The sequence below is a fragment of the Lycium barbarum genome, chromosome 6 (assembly GCF_019175385.1).
Source record: "Lycium barbarum isolate Lr01 chromosome 6, ASM1917538v2, whole genome shotgun sequence".
Taxonomy (NCBI): Eukaryota; Viridiplantae; Streptophyta; class Magnoliopsida; order Solanales; family Solanaceae; genus Lycium; species Lycium barbarum.
The window spans coordinates 23595020-23618185 of NC_083342.1; the positions used below are offsets into that span (position 1 = coordinate 23595020).

General features: G+C 34.6%; 2 protein-coding genes across 3 annotated transcripts; one reads left to right on the forward strand and one right to left on the reverse strand.

Moving 5' to 3' along the window:
- Positions 1-365: 365 nt before the first annotated feature.
- LOC132643623 (ubiquitin-conjugating enzyme E2 20) lies at positions 366-3421 on the forward strand. Of its 2 annotated transcripts, none has more exons than XM_060360095.1 (5): positions 366-702; positions 2123-2150; positions 2236-2463; positions 2782-2845; positions 2936-3421. In XM_060360095.1, the coding sequence occupies exons 1-5, from the start codon at positions 581-583 to the stop codon at positions 3037-3039; spliced, it is 546 nt and encodes a 181-aa protein (XP_060216078.1). In that variant the 5' UTR covers positions 366-580; the 3' UTR covers positions 3040-3421. The 2 variants fall into 2 exon arrangements, with proteins under 2 accessions (XP_060216078.1, XP_060216079.1); XM_060360096.1 differs by lacking the exon at positions 366-702 and adding an exon at positions 1094-1210.
- A 2802-nt stretch (positions 3422-6223) lies between these two features.
- Positions 6224-13564, reverse strand: LOC132643624 (uncharacterized). The gene is made up of 7 exons (XM_060360097.1): positions 13337-13564; positions 13113-13229; positions 9516-10007; positions 8997-9136; positions 8721-8841; positions 8198-8338; positions 6224-6573 (listed from the first exon to the last, which is right to left on the reverse strand). Exons 1-7 carry the CDS (start codon positions 13547-13549, stop codon positions 6493-6495), a joined length of 1305 nt encoding a protein of 434 aa, XP_060216080.1. The 5' UTR covers positions 13550-13564; the 3' UTR covers positions 6224-6492.
- Positions 13565-23166: the final 9602 nt, after the last annotated feature.

The following is a 23166-nucleotide window of genomic DNA, read 5'->3' on the forward strand; positions in this document are numbered from 1 at the left end:
ACATCATATACACCTTAACTTGCATCAGTCCATTCAACGCACAACGACATGAAATTTTCGAGGTGTAACATATTTAATTTTCTTTCTCAAATTTACCCTTGACACATTCTCGTATCCCCATAATAATCATGTCAACCTAAAAAGAAAAATGTTTTAGTCAAAACCGTTCTTAACTTTTAGGAGTTAGTGAATTCCTTAATTTGTGTGCTCAAGCTTAAAATCTCAATTGGAGTGAGTATACTACAAGTCCAATTCACAAAGATGTTTAATTGTTTATACAATTTTTTACTGTATTTTTTATTTTTTTAAAATTTAAACAGATCTAAAAAATTATCCATCCTCTCCCAAGAAAGGAATCAGGTTTGAAACTAGCCGTTAGAACATATCACCCGATTGCGCCGCACACACCCTAACGTTCAAAAAACCCTTTCTATATAGTCTTGTCACACATCTCTTCATCTCCTCAATAAAAACCCTTTCTCTCTTCTTCAAAAAAAAAACTCAAGAAGAAGATAAGAGAAAAATCCTCTCTTTTTGTGTCTGAAAATTTAATTCTTGATAAGATTTTATAAATCATTTGATGGCTACAGTGAACAGTGGAAACAACAGCAACACATCTACAACTGCAACTCAGGTCATGCCTACACCTAAACAAACACTGCCTACTGCTAAGACTGTTGATACTCAGTCTGTTCTTAAAAGGTACTACTATCTTTTTTCTTGAAAATCTTTGAATTTTGGTATTTATGGTTTATGGGTTCAATAAGGTGTTTATGTATATGGGTATGTTTGTAATTTGATTTTGTGCTTTTGAATTTCATTTTCTTGATCTGGGGTTTTGATATTTATGGTTCACGGGTGTGTTAAATTAAGGTGTTTATTTATCTGGCCATGTTTGTAATTTGATTTTGTCACTATATATTTCATTTTATTGATCTGGGGTTTTGATGGATTTACTTACCCAATCTGTTCTTAAAAGGTTTTTTTTTTTTTTTTTTTTTTTTTTTTTTGAAATTATTGAATTTTGTTATTTATGGTTTTTTTTTTTTAAATAAGATGTTTATGTATCTGGGTATTTTTGTAATTTCATTTTGTGATTATGGATTTGGGTTTCTGATGGATTTACTAAAAGTCTCTTTTTAAAAAAAAAACTTTGAATTTTGATATTTATGGTTTATGGGTTTTTGAAATAAGGTGTTTATGTATATGGGTATGTTTGTAAAATTGATTTTGTGCTTATGAATTTCATTTTCTTGATCTGGGGATTTAAGATGGATCCTTGAATTTTGATATTTTTGGTTCATGGGTGTGTAAAATTAAGGATATGGGTGGGGTATGTTTGCAATTTGATTATAAGCTTATGAATTTCATTTTGTTGATCTGGGGTTTTAAGATGGATTTACATATAGATCATAGTGTCTTTTTTTAAAAAAAAAAAATTTAAAAATATTATTTTGATGTTTATGGTTCATGGTGGTGTTAATTAAGGTGTTTATATGTTTATAATTTGATTTTGTGCTTATGAATTTCGTTTTCTTGATCTGGGGTTTTTAGGTGGTTTTTGATGGGTTATTAAAGTAGATAATTCGATTTGATTGTCAAGATCTGTCTGGATTTTTTTTTTTTTGATGATTTCTCAAAATGTTGAAATCTTATGATTTTGGTATTTATGCTTATGTGTGTAAGTTTTAGGGTTTTGAGATGGTTTTTGATTACTTGATTTGATTTGTCTGGGAAAATTGTTGATTATTTCTCAAAAGGTTGAAACCTTGGATTTTGGTACTTTAATAATGCTTACGCGTTTGCACATCTGGTTTAATTTATGCAATTTATTTTTCTTCATCTAGGTTGTGGCATGGTTTTTGATAGTATAGATCATTCAATTTGAGTTTCAAATTATATCTTCAATTGTTTTTGATGATTTTTTGAAATCTTTCGTACTGATTATGTATGTGCCTGTTTGTTTTAGTGATTTGGGCGTATTTTTATGTGATTTTTTGTGCTTATGGATTTAGGTTTCCTTATTTATGTATCTTTTATGTTGGTTTTAGATGTTACAGCTTTTAACTTTCAATGCTATTCACAAATCTGATTGAGGTTTTTCTTTTGTTGTAATTATTAGGTTGCAATCTGAATTGATGGCTTTAATGGTAAGGAACCTGATACACTTCTCATTTTCTAATTCTGTGAGAAAAAATTTCCCTTTAACTTACACTGGTTTTCATCATCTTTTAGATGAGCGGTGACTCTGGAATATCTGCATTTCCTGAAGAAGACAACATATTCTGCTGGAAAGGGACAATAAGTGGTAGCAAAGATACAGTATTTGAAGGAACAGAATACAAGCTCTCTCTTTCATTTCCTTCTGATTACCCTTTTAAACCACCAAAGGTCAAATTTGAGACTGGTTGCTTTCATCCCAATGTTGATGTTTATGGCAACATATGCTTAGACATTCTTCAGGTATCTTCTTGACAAATGTAGAAACCATCTACTTTAAATCCTGAATTCGCCTCTGGTCTTATCTTAGTTGTTTGGTTTAACATCTTTATAATGCTTAGACTTCTTCAGGTAACATTTCGACAGTCTCATCAAGAGGCAGATGCTGTCTTTAAAATCAATTCATCTTAGTCTAGTATTTTTTGATGCAGAACATAGATTCAACAAGTTTATTTTCCAATTTAAAATGTTTATCTATCTCTGGTCTTATCTTAGTTGTTTGGTTTTATTTAACATCTTAATAACATCAGATCTGATGTGTGGAATACCATGTAATTACAGGATAAGTGGTCATCTGCTTATGATGTGAGGACTATACTCATCTCAATTCAGAGTTTGCTTGGAGGTAAAAACTATGCAATTTGTTTAGTTACTTTCCAATTTGATCTTTATTATCTTAACCACTCTCTAATATACTTTTCTTGTAATGTATCAGAGCCAAACATAAGCTCACCTCTAAACACTCAAGCTGCTGCTCTTTGGTGCAACCAAGAAGAATACAGAAAGATGGTTGAGAAGCTATACAAGCCTAGTGTGTAGTAGTAGCTAGGTACTAGTGCAGAATTGTTATTCTTTTTTCAGAATTGTTATTCTTTTTTTTCATTTAGTTGCTATTTCCTGTTCATTTTGAAGAATCTTCTCTCTTCATGTGTGAAGGAGGAAAAGGGGGTTCCAAATATGAGAATATAGAGCACCATTTCTATTTTTTCAATCTTTTGCGTCTTAAATTCCTTGGTGTTGTTGTCTAAAATATCAAAATGCTGAAACTAGGCCAATATGAGGGAGGGTTTTTGTACTGTTTATCTTGAAAGGGAAAGGAGAAGAAAGAAGTTTATGAAGTTCTATTTTGGGACAAACATCCTTTCATTTGCCAAAACATGTGAAAGTTTTCGACTGTGTATGAAAGCTACATTCTGTGCAATACTTGTTCTCTTCAGTGAGAAAATTGGTGTGATAGGTTGTGATTCAACTCTTGTGACCAAGTCAAACCAAGATGGACTTTATGAGGAGGGTGCCTAGCGCTTTCATATGAAAGAGGAAGCTTCTGGGCTGAACCAAAATTGAGAAGCTGATGGCAAAGTACAGAATCATGCAGTTCTCAACAGAAAGTAACGTAATTTGCACCTACAGTTGGCGCAGAAAGCCAAAACTCCCTCTGCCAAAAAAGTCCTGCTTCAGCAAGTACATACAACAAAATCAGCTCACAACAAAATCAGCTCACAAAATATATTAAAAATACTATGTCTTATGCCATCTCAAACCAAGATGGACTTTATGAGGAGGGTGCCTAGCGCTTTCATATGAAAGAGGAAGCTTCTGGGCTGAACCAAAATTGAGAAGCTGATGGCAAAGTCCAGAATCATGCAGCTCAACAGAAAGTTAGTAACCTTGTTTATAAATGCACCTACAGTTGGCGCAGAAAGCCAAAACTCCCTCTGCCAAAAAAGTCCTGCTTCAGCAAGGACTGCATGGATACCCCTATTGACAGTACATACAACAAAATCAGCTCAGCTCACAAAATATATTAAAAATACTATGTCTTATGCCATCTGATTGTCAAGAATTAAATTGTAGGGGCCTTTGGCACTTCTGGGAAGGTCTTTGGGGTCGAAAACAAGAAAGTCCCTGTTGTCAACGGTCATGACGTCTGCAACCTTCTAATCTCCATCAAAGCAGTGTCTTGCAGGTTCCAGGCCAAAGCTAGCTTTTCCTTTTTGATAATCAAAAGAGAATTTAAGTTATATTCCTGCAAAAATTTTGCCAAATTCATAGAGAGAGAGAGAGAGTACAACTTGAACGATTCTTATGCCAAAGCGGCAACCCGGAATCAAATTCAAGTAACAGAAATCAAATACATGGACATCTATGCTATTTTGTCCATTGAGCATTTGATGTACAACTTTTGCCTTGGAGCAAGCTTATTATAACAACCAAAGTAGAATTTGTTATTTTTTAACTTTATATATTAAGGCACCATCATCTATTTACGTACTACTGACTCAAGTCCAAACTGAAAGTTTCTCATCTCGGTTTATGAAGATTTCATAACTGGCATTTTGTCTACTACTAGAATGGGATCAATAATCAATAAATCCATTTTTTTTCCTTTTTATCCTTTCTAAACAATAAATTAAGGACCACAATGAGGGACAATTCATAAAGGTAGCCGGTATTTGAAAAACAAAAGACGTAATATTCGCTCCAGATGGACAACTCACGTGTCCAATGAGTAGTAGAATCATAAGTTGGGCAGAACAATCATATAAATAAATGGCTAAAGTAATCTTTATTTAATATCTAAAATAAAAACAAAACGAACGTGGACGTATAAAAAACTAAAGTTCTAATAACAATTCTGGTAAAGTCCTAAATCCTAAATCTGACTTATTAGAAATTGTTTAAACAAATTCATAGTAACTAACTCCATCATCCATCAATTGTTTTACGAGCATGGCATTCTCAAGTTAATGAGATACGTCGTGGCAGCTTCAATTTCATTCATCGATTCAAGTTGTCCAATGTAATCTCGTTGCGCTCTTATTTGTTCTCTCACTTGTTCCAACTTCTCCTTGTTCGCAGCAATTCTTTCTTCTTTTGAGGATGGCATTCTTGCTTTTTTGGTACATATATCAAACTCGAAGCACTGCCAATGTAAAAGTGCACAACAAAGTTTAAACTAAAAAGAAATATAAAAGCTTCTCAACTATGCTGACAATTTATTTACTTTTCTTATGTCAAAACATATTGATTTTATCCATGATCATATTTTATAAAACTTCTTAAAATTTAGGCTAACTGAAGTACTTTTAAATACCTCATTGAGAATATGTATTTCCCGTAGGAAATTGTGCAAGCAAACATATAAAAAAATATCAAAATTCAAAAGAGTTATGCACTATAAAGTAGTAATGCAGAAAAGTTGAAGAATCAAAGAATAAAAACGAGTATTGTAAAATCTTAAAAAAAAAAAAAACTGAGAGGTAAACTCACTTACGTCTGGAACTAACTTGGTTTATGTTAAAGAGACATATTATGAATACTCCATTGTTTATATACACACCAACGCCTCAATGATTTCGTTATTTTTGTTTTTCTATTTTATTGTGTCAATTGAAAAATATTACCATAACAATGAGAATTACCATATTTTAGACTTGGAAAATACAAATTGGAAATCATCATCTTGGAAAGCACTTTGTTATATTTCTAAAAATAAAAATAGCCATAATATTCTAGACTAAGAAATAGTAAAACGGAGCCTAGGGAAACTGTTCCAATTTTTTTTTTTTTTTTTAAAAAAGCAGCAAAAAAAATGAAGAAGAAATAAACTCCAAGAAATTAAAGAAAAGGAAAGTTTGAAATTCAATGGAGTAATAATATATATGGCAAGAATTAAAGAACCGCCACAAAGTCCTATAATGCATCATATGAAACTTTCCCTCACCAAACAATTGTTATAAACGTAATTATTTGGAAAAAAACATCCAGTTAGCAAATTAATTCTATGAAACAAATGTTTAGTCAGTTATTTCAAGAATTTTAAACTTGATGTTATTTTATTCTTTTTAAAGAAAAAACTTGTTCAACTAGGTTTTCAAGTTCCCCAAAATAGCAGGTCATTATGTCAATTTGTATTCCCAGTAAGCTCTACTTACAATTACAGAAAGATACATGTGGAAATATGAAACAATACAAAAGCAATAGAGCAAAGGCAACAGATCAATACTGTAAAGTTAAACTGTGTTAATTATTGCCAGAAGTTCAGAACTGAAGACGTGATCAAATCTTTAACATAAAGTTCCAGTAAAATTTCAAACCCCTCGGTATAGGAATTCTAACCATATTACACTATAAACCTAACCTAAAACATAGATAGTTGGATGCTGAGCTTCCTTCAAACTGTCCTAAAACATGGCAGATTTTAAAGCGCCCAGTAGAATTCTCTTCGATCCCGATGCTTTAACTAAAACTCTGTATGATGTCTCAGTAGAATTAATTCTTAGAGGTAAGCTGCCTCAAGTTATACTTGGACAACTCCTTGTACTTCTCAACAACTCCAAGCAAGCATACAGTCTGTAAAATATGAAGAAAATAATATCAGACAAGTGAGTTTTCTTTAACATTTCAATCAGTAAAAGATATGAGGACATATATTCTGGAAATCAAGGGTGTGCCACACCTTACAAGGCTAGAAGTAAAGGTGAAATACAAAAAAGACGACATATCACTGTTAAAATCAGCAAAAATCCAAGGTCTTGCAAAGGGTTTCTTTAAACTTACACCTCACCTTAGTAAACTAAACCGAAAATGAGTCCTAAACTGCTGCACATTTGATTCAGGTCCTTCTAGTTATTTCTCTATTTTCCTCGCAACAGACTTTTCAGCAGTAGTACTTTGATCCTCATCTCAATTTTGGCACCTCAATTTGTTTGGGCATAATAGACACAATGTGGTCAGGGGGTTCAAGCCATGGAAACGGTCTCCTAAAGGCATGCAACTTAAGATTGCGTAGAATAAACTCAATGTTATTTGCCCTTCACCTGATCCCATGCATGGCAGAAGCTTAGTGCACCAGGCTGTCCTTTATTTGTTTCGGCATGATATTATGGCAAGATATGAAGTTCCATTATTTTAAATGGAATTGGATAAAAAAGTGTAAATTATTTCTGGAACAATCTACACTGCCATTAAAGTACTACAGGTGAAAAGTTTGTCACTAGGAAAATAAAGAATAAACAAAAAGAAAACATCTGAATCAAATTCAGTCAGAAACACTCCAACCTAGACAAATAAATAGTGACAAAGGAGACTATTGTTACACTGCATGACGCTACCTTGTTGCTAGACTGCATATATTTTCAAAATGTTATAGTCATTTCCTGCAATGCGAGTTTTATTATTTTCCAATGATATATCCCATTATCTCCTATCAAAGATTCTTGCTATGGATCAATCTCAGCACTTTTTCAAGTTGAACCTTGCTAAAAGGTTCGGCATGTGCTACAGTGGCGGAGCTAGGATTTCTGCCGAGGTGGTTCAAAATATAAAAAAGTAAACATACGAAGAAGCCTAAGGGGGTTCAACATCTACTATATATACATAAAAAATAATTTTAACCTTGTAAAAACAGTGTTTTTTTCCGCCGAGCGAACCCCCTCGGCTCTATGTGGCTCCGCCACTGGCTACAGGATAGATGAACAAATTAACCACCTAATTAGTGATATACTGATATGTGACGCTACTACTGGAATGTGAATTATGCTGTTCTCTCCATCTGAAATGGCTATGGTAATGCCTAAAGTAAAACAGGTTTGGTTGATGACTTTATTACAGGATAGGAAGATGGTTAGTATGCATGCCAACACTGCCCAAATCATGGACCACATGGACCTTCGGAAGAGAGTAAAATCTAGCTTTCAAGCACAATGCTCGATTGCATGTAGTTGAACTAAACTCTCTTGGGGGATATACTGCATATAGATACTCTCTCTCTCTCTTTTTTTTTTTAACTGTATACTGTGTATAGATACTCTTTGACAGTTTCTTCCTCTTTTGCTCTCAGCTGACTCGTAGAATATCTTTTGCATACAGCTTTGCATATCAACAAAAAGAGAAGATGGAATACAGAACCTGAGTTATCTGTATGGCAGAGAAATGCAAAAAACAATAGGGCACATTTATAAGCAATGATATGTACCTTGACTATTTGAACCACTATGTTTATTTCGGGGTTGCTAAGATCAACTTTGTGAGGTGAAGGAACAGCTTTAGCCACAGTATCAATGATTTTCATCTTATTGATTCCAGTATTTGCTCGGGCTTCATAAAGCACTGCAAACTGTGAGAGAAAATTAATTAGGCTAAAAACTTGATTCACCCTGCCAAAAATAACGAGTTAACTGCAACATAAATGCGCACCACATATTTCCATCCTATTTTCACATCTCTGACACTTGACCAACAGAAGTTACAGAGAATTATATTTCATGAAAAAACATTGAAACAAAACTCCAATATCTAAAGAATAGTGGCCATCATGTAGCTGAAATATGCTGGATCAATTAAGTGCATAACACATCCACAAAGGCAGTAATATGTAAAGTTTCAATATAATTTCCATTTTCCAGGTATACATGTCAAACATTAGATAGAGTTTCAACCACATGCCAAGAGAAGAGCCTTCACAGAGAAAACAATGGTCCAGGAAGTATGAATATGACCTTCTTCGGAGTGTCGCTTCCAGCAGGTAGGTATTTTGTAATGAGAGGCATTATTGCTTTTCCAATTTCCTCCTCTGATGCATAACATGTTACTTCAACTGGTAACACTCTCAATATGAACCTGTTGAAGGCTATGACACTCTTGAGTAAGAGATATTAAACAAAGTAAACTACATGGCATCTGGCATATCCCATATTTAGAATCTATATGACATAAACTCCAATGGTAAATATACTTTAGAGCTCTATGAATAAAAATTAAGCAGATAAACGAACCTTGATACATGTCTCTTTGTTGAGGCAAGCGAAGACATCATATGTTGAACGATTTCCTTAGGGTTAGGATCTCCATCTTTCTTGCTCATGTGAACAAACACAACACCGTTGCAACCTGAGTCTAGGTAGCTAAAACGCCTCTGTTTGCAGGAAAGCAACATATTAAAAAAAAAAAAAAAGTTCTAGAGACAAGTAGGAAGAACTATATTGAACCAACACTATTTTAACTGGCTCAGACAGTAAATAGGACTATGTCAACCACAAAACCAAAGGAGAGGAAAACAATCCCATCCCCTTTCAGTGAGAGACTACACATGCATTGCATCCCATTGTGCTCAAACTGAAATGGCCCTAACAAACATCTAATACAAAACTACCACTCTACCAAGGATGACCAGAAGATGTGCAACAGAGATACATACATAAAAAACTAAATATCCACAAGTAGTAGACTTACATATCATAGGAATTAAAGTTATAGCTTACTTGTAACACTAAGAAAAAAGTATATCCACTTACCTTGCTTTTGTCTCCCAACTCAGCAAGCTCAGCTTCTATTAGTTTATCAATAGATTTCTCCTCTGTCTTACCAGATGCGATATTTCCAGTTTCTGGTGCTTCTCTTTCAACACATTGTTTCTTTGCAGGTGGCTCCCCAACGTCAATATCTTTCTGTTCATGAGTTGTCTCGACTAGCTCCTCTTTATTCTCAGTATTTCCTTGTATTTGTACATCAGTAGAGATGTTATCCTTGTTTTCAGGCTCGGATTTACCAGCTTTTAAGTTGCCAACCTCATCATCAGTTTTCTCCTCATGTTGCTCAACTTTTGAAGTCTCCTCCTTGGTCTGGTTCTCATCATTAACGTTGTCCTCATCTTCATCATCATCGTCATCATCATCGCTGCTAGAAGAATCAGAATATTTGAAAACAGTCTTTTTGTTTACAGGTTTTTCTGATAATTCTCCCTGTCCGAATTTTGAATTTGTCCCCTGCACCAGCTCTTCATAAAACTGCTCGAAATTAAAAAATAAAATAAAAAATCAAGGTTACATCTACCACAGCCTACAGTAAACCAATCAAAAAACAAGAGAGCAAACTTCTCTCTGATTTAGTCCTGCTCCACAAATCAAATGTCAGCCAAGCTTAAAATCTGAGCAAAGGCTTCAGAACTGACACTAAAGAGGCCAAAATATTGTAAGACCAATTCTTTTACAATTTTTAATTCTTAAATGATGAGTGTTCCAATTTGACATTCTTTAGATAACAGGAAGAACATAGGAAGTCCCATGAACAAAATGTCGCGTACACAAGAGTGCTTTCAGACTCTTCCTAGACTACCTTACTTATCAAAAAGTATGTGGTAGAGACAAACGATAAAGAAATGGATGACGTTGAAACATTATAAAGTCAAAAGTTCATTATATAGCATAAGTAAATTTGCAAGAAAATGACAAACATAGTCCCTAGGGATAGGTTTAAAATAGTCCCTGAAATAGTGAAATGTACACCTAAGCAACTCTGCTCCTTAAGTTTGTCAAAAGTGAGCACTTTTGGTCTCCATCAAATATTTTACAAACTCTAATCTAGTTGTTAGATTTAACTCGAACTATGAAAAAACGATTTAACTAGAAACACCAGTCCATCAAATCTCAAAAACTGCAAAACAAAAAATTGCACAAAATACCAGAAATAGACCTAAAATAGCAGAACATGCGCCTCAAAATATTGCATCTGACCCCAAAAGATAGACCAAAAATTGCAAAAAGCTCACCTCCAAATGTAAGTTCCCATAGATCTTTCTTTTTCCACAGTTCCCATTAACTTTTAACAAAAAGGTCACGATCGATATCGTCACTAGCATCAAGATTGTCACTGTCATCAATATCGTCACTATCATCAATATTGATCTCATCAAGAAGAAAACTTTTAGGCTTGTTATCCAGGAACTTGTTTCAGAAATACCGTAATGAAAGGAACATAGGAGTTTGTCGCTAGTTATTTGACCATTATCCAGGAACTTGTTTCAGAAATACCGTAATGAAAGGAACATAGGAGTTTGTCGCTAGTTATTTGACCAAATAGGATCGTCCAGTTCCTATAGAACCTATTTTTGAGAGAACAGGGCTTGAGAGTGAGAGAATAGGGCGCAAATTTACTTTGTTTTCTATATCTGATCCACGCTCTCTTTCTCCTTGACTTGCGGGTTCTTTTGCTTCTTGAATTCGGTTCTTTATTTTTTTATTTGATTTTTGGTTTTTATTGATGTTTTTATTTTGACTAAGATTTTCATTTGTATTCAAATTTAAAAGAAGTAATTTGCTTGGTATAATCCACGGTTTTATTTTATATACATTATAAAGTAGTATAAATTTTGGGAAGAACCAAAATTCCAGATTGAATATGCGACCGTTAAATATTTTTTCATTCATTCCCATCCACTCAAAAAAGACTTTTTTCGATTTTTTTTGAGTGTTTTCTGAATTTTGATGAGTTGTAAGATAAAAAAGGCCTGATAAAAACTGAAAATGCTAACTTTTCACAAAATTAAAGGATCAAAACTACTCAGGGACATGTTTACAAGACACTTTAAACCTACCCCAAACATAAGGGACCATTTTTGTCATTTCCTCGTAAAATTGTGGAGACATGGAAAATTTTACTCAGTATCTAACTTGGACACTTGGATCTTCTAGGAGGGATTCAAGCTGATAACTTTGAAGGGTACAAAACCAGAATTGGATGATCACCAAGCACCACAATATCCTTTTATCCTTTCAGACAGTGAAAGAACCAGAACTCCTAACAAGGGGATTAAAAAAGAAAGTGCAAGAATGCCACACCTAGGTCATAAAGCAATTTTTTGAACCACCTTTACTGCATTTAAAACTTCCTTTATGTCAAGGGGATTCAAAAATTCATACATATACAAGTAAAGATGTTTCATTTCCTATTTGCACCATATAAAATTCCGATGAAGGGGATTCAACTGAACCCCCTTTGTGTAACTTAGCTCCGCCACTGCTTTTGTAGTCACTACCAATAGCAACAAACATGGTGCTTTCGCCACTGCTTTTGTAGTCACTACCAATAGCAACAAACATGGTGCTTTCGCCACAACACATTCTCGGCATTGCTTTTACCCTAGCTCATAACTTTTTTCACATAAAAATACTAGCTTAAATCACTTTTTTTTCTCTTCATGTTTTAAATAGGGATCAGTCATCTAAAGATCAAACTGTTACTTATTGCAAATTCAATGCTACAAATAAGTGTAGCAGTACTAATTTCTAACCTATTTAGAACTAAAAGAAATATTTGCAGAGAGTAAATTCCAATCTGGGATACAAACAAACAAATGTCTTTATGAATCTAGTTACTTGTACTTTGTCCATAAGGGAGGTAAGTGTGATGTTCGTTCAAGTAAAAAACCAACTTCTAATATTCTAATGTAGTCTCAAAAATATCTAAATTGCATTTCTGAACAACATAAATCACCCTAAGGGCGTGTTTGGTATGACGGAAAATGTTCTCCACGGAAAATGTTTTCCGGGAAAATAAGTTAGTTTCTTACTTATTTTCTTGTGTTCAGTACATAAGCAAAAAATTATTATCCTAAAAGCATTTATATATAATCTAGACAAATCCTATGGGAGGTAGGGGTAAGGGGTAGGGGTAGGGGTGCGGGATGGTGGGGATGGTGGCTACGGGGGTAGAGGCGTGTTGGAGGATTGGAAGGACACAATCAATGTGAAATGCCACTTTTGGAACTCGTTTTCCCTACTTCCACTAGGGAAGTCATTTTCCTCAATTTTTAAGGAACTTCTTTTCCTAAAGAAAATGTTTCCCAAAAACTTTGAACAACGAACATGGGAAAATTGGAATAACATGTTTTCCTCCATAACAAACACACCCACTAATTATAAAATTAATCAAATTAACCCTCATAAGCACAAAACACAACCAAAAAAAGATTGGGATGGAAGGGAGTAAATAAAGTACACATATTTAACTAGCAAATGCAGAAATGAATATCTTCACACACACATAAAAGTAGTAAACACACAATAACTTCAAAATAATATTAAAGAAAGCAACTTTAAAATTGTAGTACATACAGAGTCAATAACATTAACAGCTTCTTGAGAAGCTTGTCTTTCTCTACCACCATCACATGTTATATAGAACCCTTGTACTCCTGGCCTTAAAGGGTATCCACCTTTCTTCACTGCTTTCTATTTTATGCACACAAAAAAAGGAAAATAATCATAGTTAGTTACCAATTAACTTGCAAAAAATTGCAGTATTTTTACATGTATAGATAGAGAAAAAGAAATATTACATTGTTGGGACGATAACGTTGCCTATTCTTGTTTTTGTTGCCATTTTTTTGCTTTGATTTGTTGTCTGTAGCCATTGAAAAACCAGAGTGAAACAGTGACGGAGAAAAGAAGTATCTCTTGAGAAAAAATATAATATCAGACATTTTATAGAGAGGAAATGGTTCAAAGCCCATCAGAAGATAAAAGCCCAATTTAGCCCAAGCTGAGCCCATTTTAAAGATGAACGTCCAATTGAACCTAAATTTAGTCGGGTCATTTGCAGTTTGCCCTATTTTGTTCTGGTCTTTAGTTTTCATCCTTCAAATGGGCTGATCTTTAATTTTTGTCCTACAAAATCGAGCTTATGTCTAAAGGGACCTAATTTATATATCATAATATCCACAAGTTATATCAATTCCCTTAAAGAATTTAGATCCTGCTAGGCATAAGTTTGAATGTTCAATTTTGAAGGATAAATTTTTAAGACCAGTTCATTTGAAGGGAAAGTCGTGCAAATACGTCGGTTTAGCCTAATGGCCCCCAAATCATTTGGGATGTCAGCTTCGATAAAATGACAAAAATTGATCCTTTATGTTTGGGGTAGGTTTAAAATGGTTTTCTTTAAATATAGAGCATATTTAGTTCTTTAATTTTGCCAAAAGCCTTTGACAAATATCTAATGAACGATGGTTGTTAGATTTAACAGATATTGTGGATTTTTTTTTATTTTGTTTTTTGCATGAACTCATAGTTGAAGATGTAGTTTTTGCTATTTTAAATTTATTTTTGCAATTTCGTTCACTTTTTTAAGTGCAATTTCTGCTAGTTCTAATATATTCTTGTCTTACGGTTTTTGATATTTGATGAGCATTTTATGATGTTTTTGATTGAATCTTATATTGTACAATTCCATAAAGATTAACTGTCATAGTTTGTTAAGTATTTGATTGTGATAAAAAAGTGTTCACTTTTGACAAACTTAAAAGGATCAAAATTACTCAAATAAGGCATCATTTTGAACTTACCTCAAACATAAAGCACATTTTCTCTCTCTCTCTCTTTCTCGATATTGACAATAATGACATGCCCCAACCTAGTTTTGATTATTGACAATTATAATTGTTATGTTTAGGTTAGGTTGTCCGCACCTTGATTGTATCAGTAATTGCCTAAGTGGACTCTGAAGTATCATAGTCATAATAAAAAGACTGAATGGCTTGGGAGACCCCTTTACTTGCTCTGATTTATCATCTTGGTATCTGTACTCCATAGAGTTTCATCCAGACACCCCTACTTCATCAAAACCTATGTTTTAAACCCCTCTACTTGATCAAAACTACATTTTAAACCCTACTGACACTGCGTATTCCTCACTCGGTTTAACATGCATGCCACATCATATCTACATCAGAAAAAGAAAAACCAAAACCTAAAAAACCTCCTTCCCACTTTCCACCCATTGTCACCGTCTTCTGCTGCTGATCAATACCTTTCAAAGCACACTTTATTTCACTCTTAAAAAATTAGAGTGATTGTTCAATGGTTAAGGAAGAATAAAAATCTTCTTTCCTTTTTTTTCGCAACCAAAATTATAAAAAGAAAATCTACTTTTTGCAACCAATAGATCAAGAAAAAATCAAGTTATAGATAATTTTGAAAGAAAGCTTTGAATAGAAATGAAAATCTTGGAGGAGACTTAAATTTTATGGCGATAGTTTGTGAGAGATGAAATCTGGAGTGGAGGTTTACACTCCTCTGTACCGTTGATTTTTCTTTGATGGTGAAGGTTGTCGGTGGCCAGTGTGCAATTTTGGAGAATCTTGGCGGAAGACGCAACACTACAAATTGTTTTCCCATGAGTGGCATTAATCAACACGTGTTCTGTAGCAGATAATAACATTTTGTGACTTCTTCTAGTTTTGCTAAATTCTTTAGTTAATCCTTGGTTATACTCTTTCTTGAGAAGAAAATAAAAGAAGACTAGAAGTAAGAGTCTGGGCTTCGTTTAAGATTTGTATCCGTACTAAAGGAAGTAACAAGCTCGGAAATTATCATTGTTGTAAAAACATATTTCTCCATTCATACTCTTTGATGCTTTTGTTTGCATGTTTCTCCTTTTATATCTATCCTCTTCCCTCGTCTGAAAATGGATAAACGAAGTTCCGTTGATATCGAAACTACAATTGTTTTTCTCCCCAAAGACTAATTTCAATTGTGATGAGAGGTACAAGTTTGATATTGCCTTTAGTGTAGGTGACTAGAGCAATGGCCTGAAAGCTAATGCCTTGTGGGGGAGGCAGCCTTTATGTGTGCTTCTTCTGTAGGTATATGAGTTCAAATGCAATAAAAGTTCACAAGACTTCAATGACATCTTTGTGGATAGCCTAATATATCAGGCTAATAAAATAAAAGGTTAATGTAACAAGTAATAAAATCTTTTATAACTAGTTAGAGAAGAACTTGGAAGACCAAGTGAAGATTGAGAAAAGGTTGAATGGTTGAATAGAGACGAAGCCACGATTTTAACTTTATGTGTTCTGAATTTTAGAATGACGACTTCAAATGATAATATGTGGGTTCTAAATCTAACATTTGTACATAATTAATGCGTTTGGCCGAACCCATATATGGGTTTCTAGCTCCAATCCTGTGGTGGAGGAAGTACCTGTATTGAAGGTTGTGATTTATCAAGACACTCTAATATTAAGATAAAGAAAATAATTTGAAAGGAGGAAAAGAATCTGCACGTATTCACATATTTTTAGTGATTTTGTACTATATAATAAGTCGAGCTTATAGGCTTACAGCTAGTATAGTTAATATCCCCTTATGACATGTACATACTCTGACTAGTGGAGTTGAGAGAAAAACAAAGTGTGATGACTCATTTGATCGCTTATAGCATTTTACTCTCTTTTCCCCAAATACACTTTCCGTAGTCTCTTTTATGTGCTTATGACTTGCGAAAGTGGGTGATGCGGTTTCCTAGGTTATCAGGCGAGTCTTCGTTGATTTTGAGGACTCTAGAGTTTTCTATGATGAATAAGAGAAGAAAAGTTGACCAATAGTTGACTTATGAGTTATTGCATCCGAAATTGAATTATGATAGTTCTGTTAGGTTCGAAACGTGATTTTCGACTAAGTTGGGTCCTTGATTCTGGTCGCGAGGCATCCGGTGGCATTTTCGTTCATTGGTTGGAATGTTGGTTTTGGTTTGGTTGGAGTTGACTTTGGTCAACACCGGGTTAAGGAGACCTCTTTTGGGCGCGAGTGAGTTCACAACATGTTTTACGATAGATATTCATGCTTGGTTTGTGTCCGGGAGGCATCTGTTGAGTTTTGAGTGTTGGGTTGGGTTTGGTGAAAATCAAATTTTTCTGGTTTCTGGTGTAATCGCACCTGTGGGCCCGCCTCCGCAGGGTTTGGTCTGGAGGGGTGAGTCATAGTGGGATGGGGGTTGCCCGCATTTGCGGACCTTAACCCCGCATCTGCGGATTTTGGTACTTAAGTATAGACCGCATCTGTGGCCTTTTCTCTGCAGGTGCGGGGAAAGGGCCCGTAGCAGCGAAAAACACTGCCTGTGATTGTTTAATTCCCAATTCATGTTTAGTTCATTTCATTCACAAACTGAGACCTAGAGAGCTTGGGTAAGGGCGATTTTGTGAAGTTTTTCAAGACTCTTCTATTGGGTAAGCTTCTTATCATCCTTTTATGTTTCTATCTTTGATTAATTAGAGAATCCAGGCTAGAATTCATGTTTTAGGATGAGGGTTTTATGGGTTATGAACCCTAGGTGGAATTTTGGGTTTTCTCTAATATATCATGGTTTGATTTGAGTAATCTCCTAGATTTTGACTATTTAAATCAATGGGTAACTATCCCTAAGCTTGTATTTTCTATTTAAACCCAAGATTCTTAGTGTGTAATTAAGGGTTTCTCCATAATTGTTTTTTTTTTATATCTATGAAATTGGAGGCCCAATTTGGGTTAGATTTTCATGAAACTTAAGATTTGGACTAATTAGATTATGAGTAACATGTTCCAAGGTTAGATTCCAGTTTTTCCCTTGTAGGCCCGGGGTCACTTTTTAAGGTCATTTTTGTTGAGTTCATTTTAGAAATGTAGTAGTATGGGTATCCTTAGATTTGTAACCTAACGTAGATTACTAATTTTATAGACTTCGATCGTTCAGAGGCTCTTCACAAGGGGAAAGCATTGGCTTGATTGTTCGTGACTCCCGCTCGGCTTTCGAGGTAGGTTACATATTACCTTTATTAGACTCCGATTAGAGAATCACATGTAGATGGTAGAGTTTGATAGAGAAAGCATGATAGGCCTTTGGGCATGGTTGTGGTGATAAATCGATAGGTTTGGTACAGATGTTGTTATGTGGGCTTGTCGTCATCTTTATTGATAAGTTGTGATTGTTGTTTTATTTACCGATGTCACTTGATATCTCACTTTTACATGGAAAGGAGAAGGATAATGTTACCGAACTGAGTTGTGATTTGCATTCATGACATGCATTTATTTATTTTATGATTGTAACACTCCGTAAATTTGGGTTAGGTGTGAATGTGTAAAACTAGTATAAAGATGATATTTTAGCTATATTAATCCATTCGGGATTAATTTGGGTAATAAGCAGTCGTTTTGAAGTCAAACCAAATAGTGAAGTTCGTAAGAGTTCTCAAACTCGTCTAAATTTTGGTAGGTCTAACTTCTAAGCCAATTTCGTGAAAATACGTTAGGAATTTGGGAAAACTTCTTCATGAAAGTTGTAGATCTTTGAAATGCCTTTCCAACGGTAGGTTTCCCAGCTCCAACGGAGCTCTGTCCTAGGAGTTATGCCCATTTTACTAAACATCATTAGTGCAGTGTAAAAATTAGGCGTGCGCGGCGCCCCAGGCTAAATTTTTCAGGAAACTCAAAATTTTGATGCCGTTGAAACAGACATATCATGTGCGTCGCCCTGGGCGACACCCCAGGCGACGCATCATGCCATTTTATGCCTGAAAGCGATTTTTCCTGAATTTTATAAAAGCCTAACTTCGTTATATTCATTCCCACTTCGTTTTGGCCGACTTTTTGAGAGGAAACAACCCTAGGGTTTCCCCAAAACATATAAGGTAAGTTCTTGATCAATTCCCATCATTACTTCATCAATCTAATATCAAGTTTACCTTAGTACACCTCTCCAAACCCTAGATTCTTGCAAACTCAAGAGAGGAGAAGAATGGGCGTGTAGAACTTCGTCTAAAAGGTGTGAACTTTGGTTTCCCTTATTTAATTGATGAATTTTAGGCTAGTATAGATTAGACTACGCGATTGGAATCACTAATGATTCACATGAGGTTCAAGAACACGTTTGTAGTCTTAGAAAGCCCTAGTTTTCGAAACGTAAAGAAAGTTCGTAGAAACGAATAAAGCTTTAATCTTTCTCATCTAAATCCATTGTAGAATGATTGTTGAACCTTGGGAATTCCATTTTTTGCTAGCTTTAAGCGGGATTTGAGGTATGTCTCTTTTGAAAACCGTCTTTGATGTATGTCTCTTTTGAAAACCTTCTTTTGATGTATGTTTCTTTTAAAAATCCTTTTCGACTATAAAAGTGATTTGTATGTCTCTTTTGAAAACCTTCTTTGATGTATGTCTCTTTTGAAAACTTCTTTTGATGTATGTCTCTTTTAAAAATCCTTTTTGACTTCAAAGGTGATGTATGTGTCTTTTTGAACATACTCTTTTGAAACGATTTGTGTGACTTTGGTTGTGGTTTATGTGTATGAGGGACAAGCCCACATTAAACCTTGTTTGTACTATATATACGTATTCATGATTGTTTTCCTCTCTAAGGGATGATTAAATATTGAGACATAAAGCTTTGGTATTTGAAATCGAATTACCCTTAAGGATGTTTAAACTTGTGATTTGGAAAGCTTAATTATCTCATGTGAATGCTCTATAAATGGATTGTGTTGAACGTGAAACTTGTTTAAAGAAGTGAGTCTGTTTTTCTAAAATTGAAATGAATTAATGTACCCCTATAATGGGAAGATGAACATAATCCATGAGGAGTAATTTGGCTATCATGATATGACTTGGGATTCGGCTTCTATCCCATAATTGATGATTCGGCTAATATGCTATGATTTGTATCTTGTTTGTGTTTGGGCCTGTGTGGGCAAGCTGTGCTAGTTCAGAGGACAATTAGCCGTTATGGATCCTAACGTATCGATACAAGTATTCATGTGTCAGTCCAGAGGACGATTGACCTCCGAGGCGTATAGCTCGGTGCATCTATGGTTGTGCTAGTCCAGAGGACAATTAGCCTCCGTTGCTTCCTAGACCGGAGTATCTATGGCTGTGCTAGTCCAGAGAACAGACAACTACATGCACTTATACACACAAAACAAGAGAATAGACACAAAACTTGGAAACTAAGATGCAACTAGGAATAGATACAGTTCGTCATGGAAATGAAGAACAAGGTAAAATTGGAAGGAGCAACTACAGAGCCCTAAAGAAGCACACATGGAGACATCCATTAATTAGCTTAATCACATAGAGAATACACAGAAATGCAATAAAGTAATCGCAACTTAGAGGTCGAAAACGTCAAGACTTAAAATAACAGACATGTATTCCTACACAGAACGTAGAGAAATATACACGAAAATTGAAAAGCTAAGTCAGAACTGGGGATATAATAGATAGCTTGACCAAGAATAGAAGTATGAAGAATAGGAAAATAAAAGAATGAGCCACCAGAAAAGCTCTAAAAGAATAGCTAGAAAGCATCATCAATTAGATCAATCACACGGAGAAATCAAATAGAAACACGGCGAGTAACCACAAACCTCATAGTAACATGGTATACACTTTTATATAACACAGAGAAATATACATGACAAACAGAGAAGCTAAGTCACAATTGTTAAAGATGTTACTTCCTACTGCTTATGTTTATCTACCAGATTAGGTATTATGTTTTTCTACCAGATTAGTTGATAGTATTTATCATTCAAACTCTTTTGAATAAATATCTTTCATGTAAGTAGCACTCTCAGGAAGTTAGTTACTCATTTCATGTATTTAAAGATAGCTTCATATTCAATACAAACTCATCTTTCATCGTCTCTTAAAGCTTCTATAGCAACTAGGAATAATATAGGAAGTTTGACAAAGAAAATCATGAAAATTAAGAACAAAACGATGAAATTGGTAGCTACATGAGGAGCCCTAAGAAAATAGCCAAAAGGCATCATCAGTTAGATCAATCTTCATGGAAAGATCAAAATAACAATTAAAGCAAGGTACATACACATGTACACAGAACAAAGAAAAAGACATGAAATTCAGAAAGAAAAGAAAATCATAAAATTTAGTCGCAACTAGGAACAAACAGATCGTTCAACCGTGAAAATCATGAAAATGAAGAACATGAAGATGAAATTGCAATGAGGTTCATGAGCCCTAAATAAACACCTAATGAGCAAAGATAAATCCACTGTCACTGTCACTGTGTGTGTATTTATATTATTTTGCCCATATATATATAAATGGTTCAAGTCCGAAGCAGTAGCTCAGTTAAAGCCGCCAAAAGGACTAGATCCACACTTACTAAAGATTCAAACATCAATTAGATCAATCTTCATCGAGAAATCACATAAACATTCAAACACAAAAGAATAACTAAAACTTATAGAGCCATTTAGGCAAATACCTTAAACAAATAGCTAGAAGGCATCATCAGTTATATCGATCTTCAAAGGAAAAATCATGTAATATCGCACTAGAATAATCCTAAACCCTAAATAAATTAATATGAACACAAAATAAATTAACAAACACGAAATTCGGGGGGGGGGGGGGGGGGGGGGGGGGAATGAAGTTGCAACTAGGAACAAAATAGATAGTTTGGCACAGAAAATCATGAAAGTGAAGATGAAATCGCAGTGAGCTACCTAAATATCCCTAAATAAACACCTAACGAGCAGAGATAATCCACTGTGTGTGTGAATATGTATATACTATAGAGTTTAGTCAACATCAATTAGATCAATATTCATTGGAAAACCGCATAGATATGCAAATGCAAAAGAATAACTAAAACTTATAGAAGCGTTTAGAGGATGTCATTTAAGATGGTCATGCCACTCAAGTCTTGTGAAGTCTTCCCACTTTTATTAGAATTTAAACTCATTTACCTACAGAAGATGCACAAATGAAGGCTGCCTCCCACAAGGCAATTAGCTTTCAGGCCACTGCTTTAGTCCACCTACACTAAAGGCAATATCAATTTTGTAATTCTCATCCCATTTGAAATTAGTCCTTTAAGGACAAAACAATTGAAGGGCACATGATAACCATGTAAGTTCAATGTATGAGGAAGAGGCGTGCCAATCAGCGAACTTCTTTCATCCATTTTCAAGTATGGGAAAAAGAGAGATATAAAATGAGAAGATGTTTGTAATAATAAACGATATACTATCAATATAGTAATTTTCCTTGTCGAGATAATTGATGTGCCGTGAAATTATGGCACATCTAATGCTTTTTTAACTTTAAGTTTTACTTGTTTTCGAGCAAGTTTGTGTTAGTTTGATGTGTTTTGTGTGTTGTGCAGGTATTTCGAAGTTAGAATGCTCGGAAAGCGAAAAACGAGGAAAATAAGTGATCTGTTATGACAAGCATTAAGGACAGACCGTCAACATGCTCGACGGTCGGTCGAGTTGCCTCGTCGATAAGTTCCTGCAAAGTGACAAAGTCATCAGATCGTCGACTTGCACCGTCGACATGATCGACGGTCCGTCGAAGTGCTTTGACGATGGAAGTCCTGCAAAGTGAAGATATGTCATTAGATCGTCGTTATGCTTGTAGAACATGTCGACGACCGTCGAAGTGCAACGACGACCCGTCAAAGTGCAAACCGAGCTGGAACAGGACTGAGATTGATTATTCCGAGTTTAACTTGTATAAATACCTGTTTAGGTTTTATTTTTCAGACATCTAGAGTTTTAGACTTGTAGTAATTACTTTTGAGTTGTTATTACTTTTGAATTTTTTTTTTCCGGACAAATTACATTCGTTACTTTCAAGTTTTATTCGTAAGTTCAATACAAAATTCAATTATGCAATCTTTAATCTTTTATTATTTTCTTGTTGGCATGAGTAGCTAAACACCTTTACTAAGGTTGTGAACCCAAGGATGGGTGTGTTGTGATTGGGGATCGTGAAAGATATACGCATAATGGATTGTTAGGGTTTATTTGTTCTTCGTTTTCGTCATATAGTTAGTGGATGCAAACATTAGCTAACGCAATAAACTTTAATTTATTTGGGAAAATAGCTAGGGTTAGGTAAGAACAAATAACAAGAACTCAAGGCTTTAAACCTTATTTGATAAATTCACTTAGGAATAAGAGGAATTTACTTGGCATAATTAACCGTTCTTCATGCATACTTTCTTATCTTTGGAAAAAGCATAGAAAGAAATAATCTTTTCTTATTGGGAAATAGTTCAAATTCACATAGAGGTTAAGTGCATCCATACAAACGATCCATTAGAAGTATATCAAGATCGATACCCATGATCATACACTTTATCTGATGGGGACACAACCTTGGTTCTTTTTACCCATATATTTACAACTTTAAATTTCTAGTCACTTTAAATTAGTCCACAAATCAAAACAACTATAAAACCCTTTTTCTGGAATACACCAGGACCGCAAGATTAGTATAATATTTGTTTAGTAAACTTTTCACACCATATTCTCTGTGAGATTCGACCCCAACCTTGTTGGGTTACTATATTTGATATCTTCCGCTTTACGCTATTAAAAGTGTA

What these genes read in the sequence shown, in the direction of transcription:
- LOC132643623 (XM_060360095.1), top strand. Translation starts at nt 581, where the DNA reads ATGGCTACAGTGAACAGTGGAAACAACAGCAACACATCTACAACTGCA. An exon ending in CTGAATTGATGGCTTTAATG is followed by an intron (nt 2,151 to 2,235) that starts GTAAGGAACCTG and finishes ATCATCTTTTAG; the next exon opens with ATGAGCGGTGACTCTGGAAT. An exon ending in AATTCAGAGTTTGCTTGGAG is followed by an intron (nt 2,846 to 2,935) that starts GTAAAAACTATG and finishes GTAATGTATCAG; the next exon opens with AGCCAAACATAAGCTCACCT.
- LOC132643624 (XM_060360097.1), bottom strand. Translation starts at nt 13,549, where the DNA reads ATGGGCTCAGCTTGGGCTAAATTGGGCTTTTATCTTCTGATGGGCTTT. An exon ending in AACGTTATCGTCCCAACAAT is followed by an intron (nt 13,230 to 13,336) that starts GTAATATTTCTT and finishes TGCATAAAATAG; the next exon opens with AAAGCAGTGAAGAAAGGTGG. An exon ending in TAGTGGTTCAAATAGTCAAG is followed by an intron (nt 6,574 to 8,197) that starts GTACATATCATT and finishes CATATTTTACAG; the next exon opens with ACTGTATGCTTGCTTGGAGT.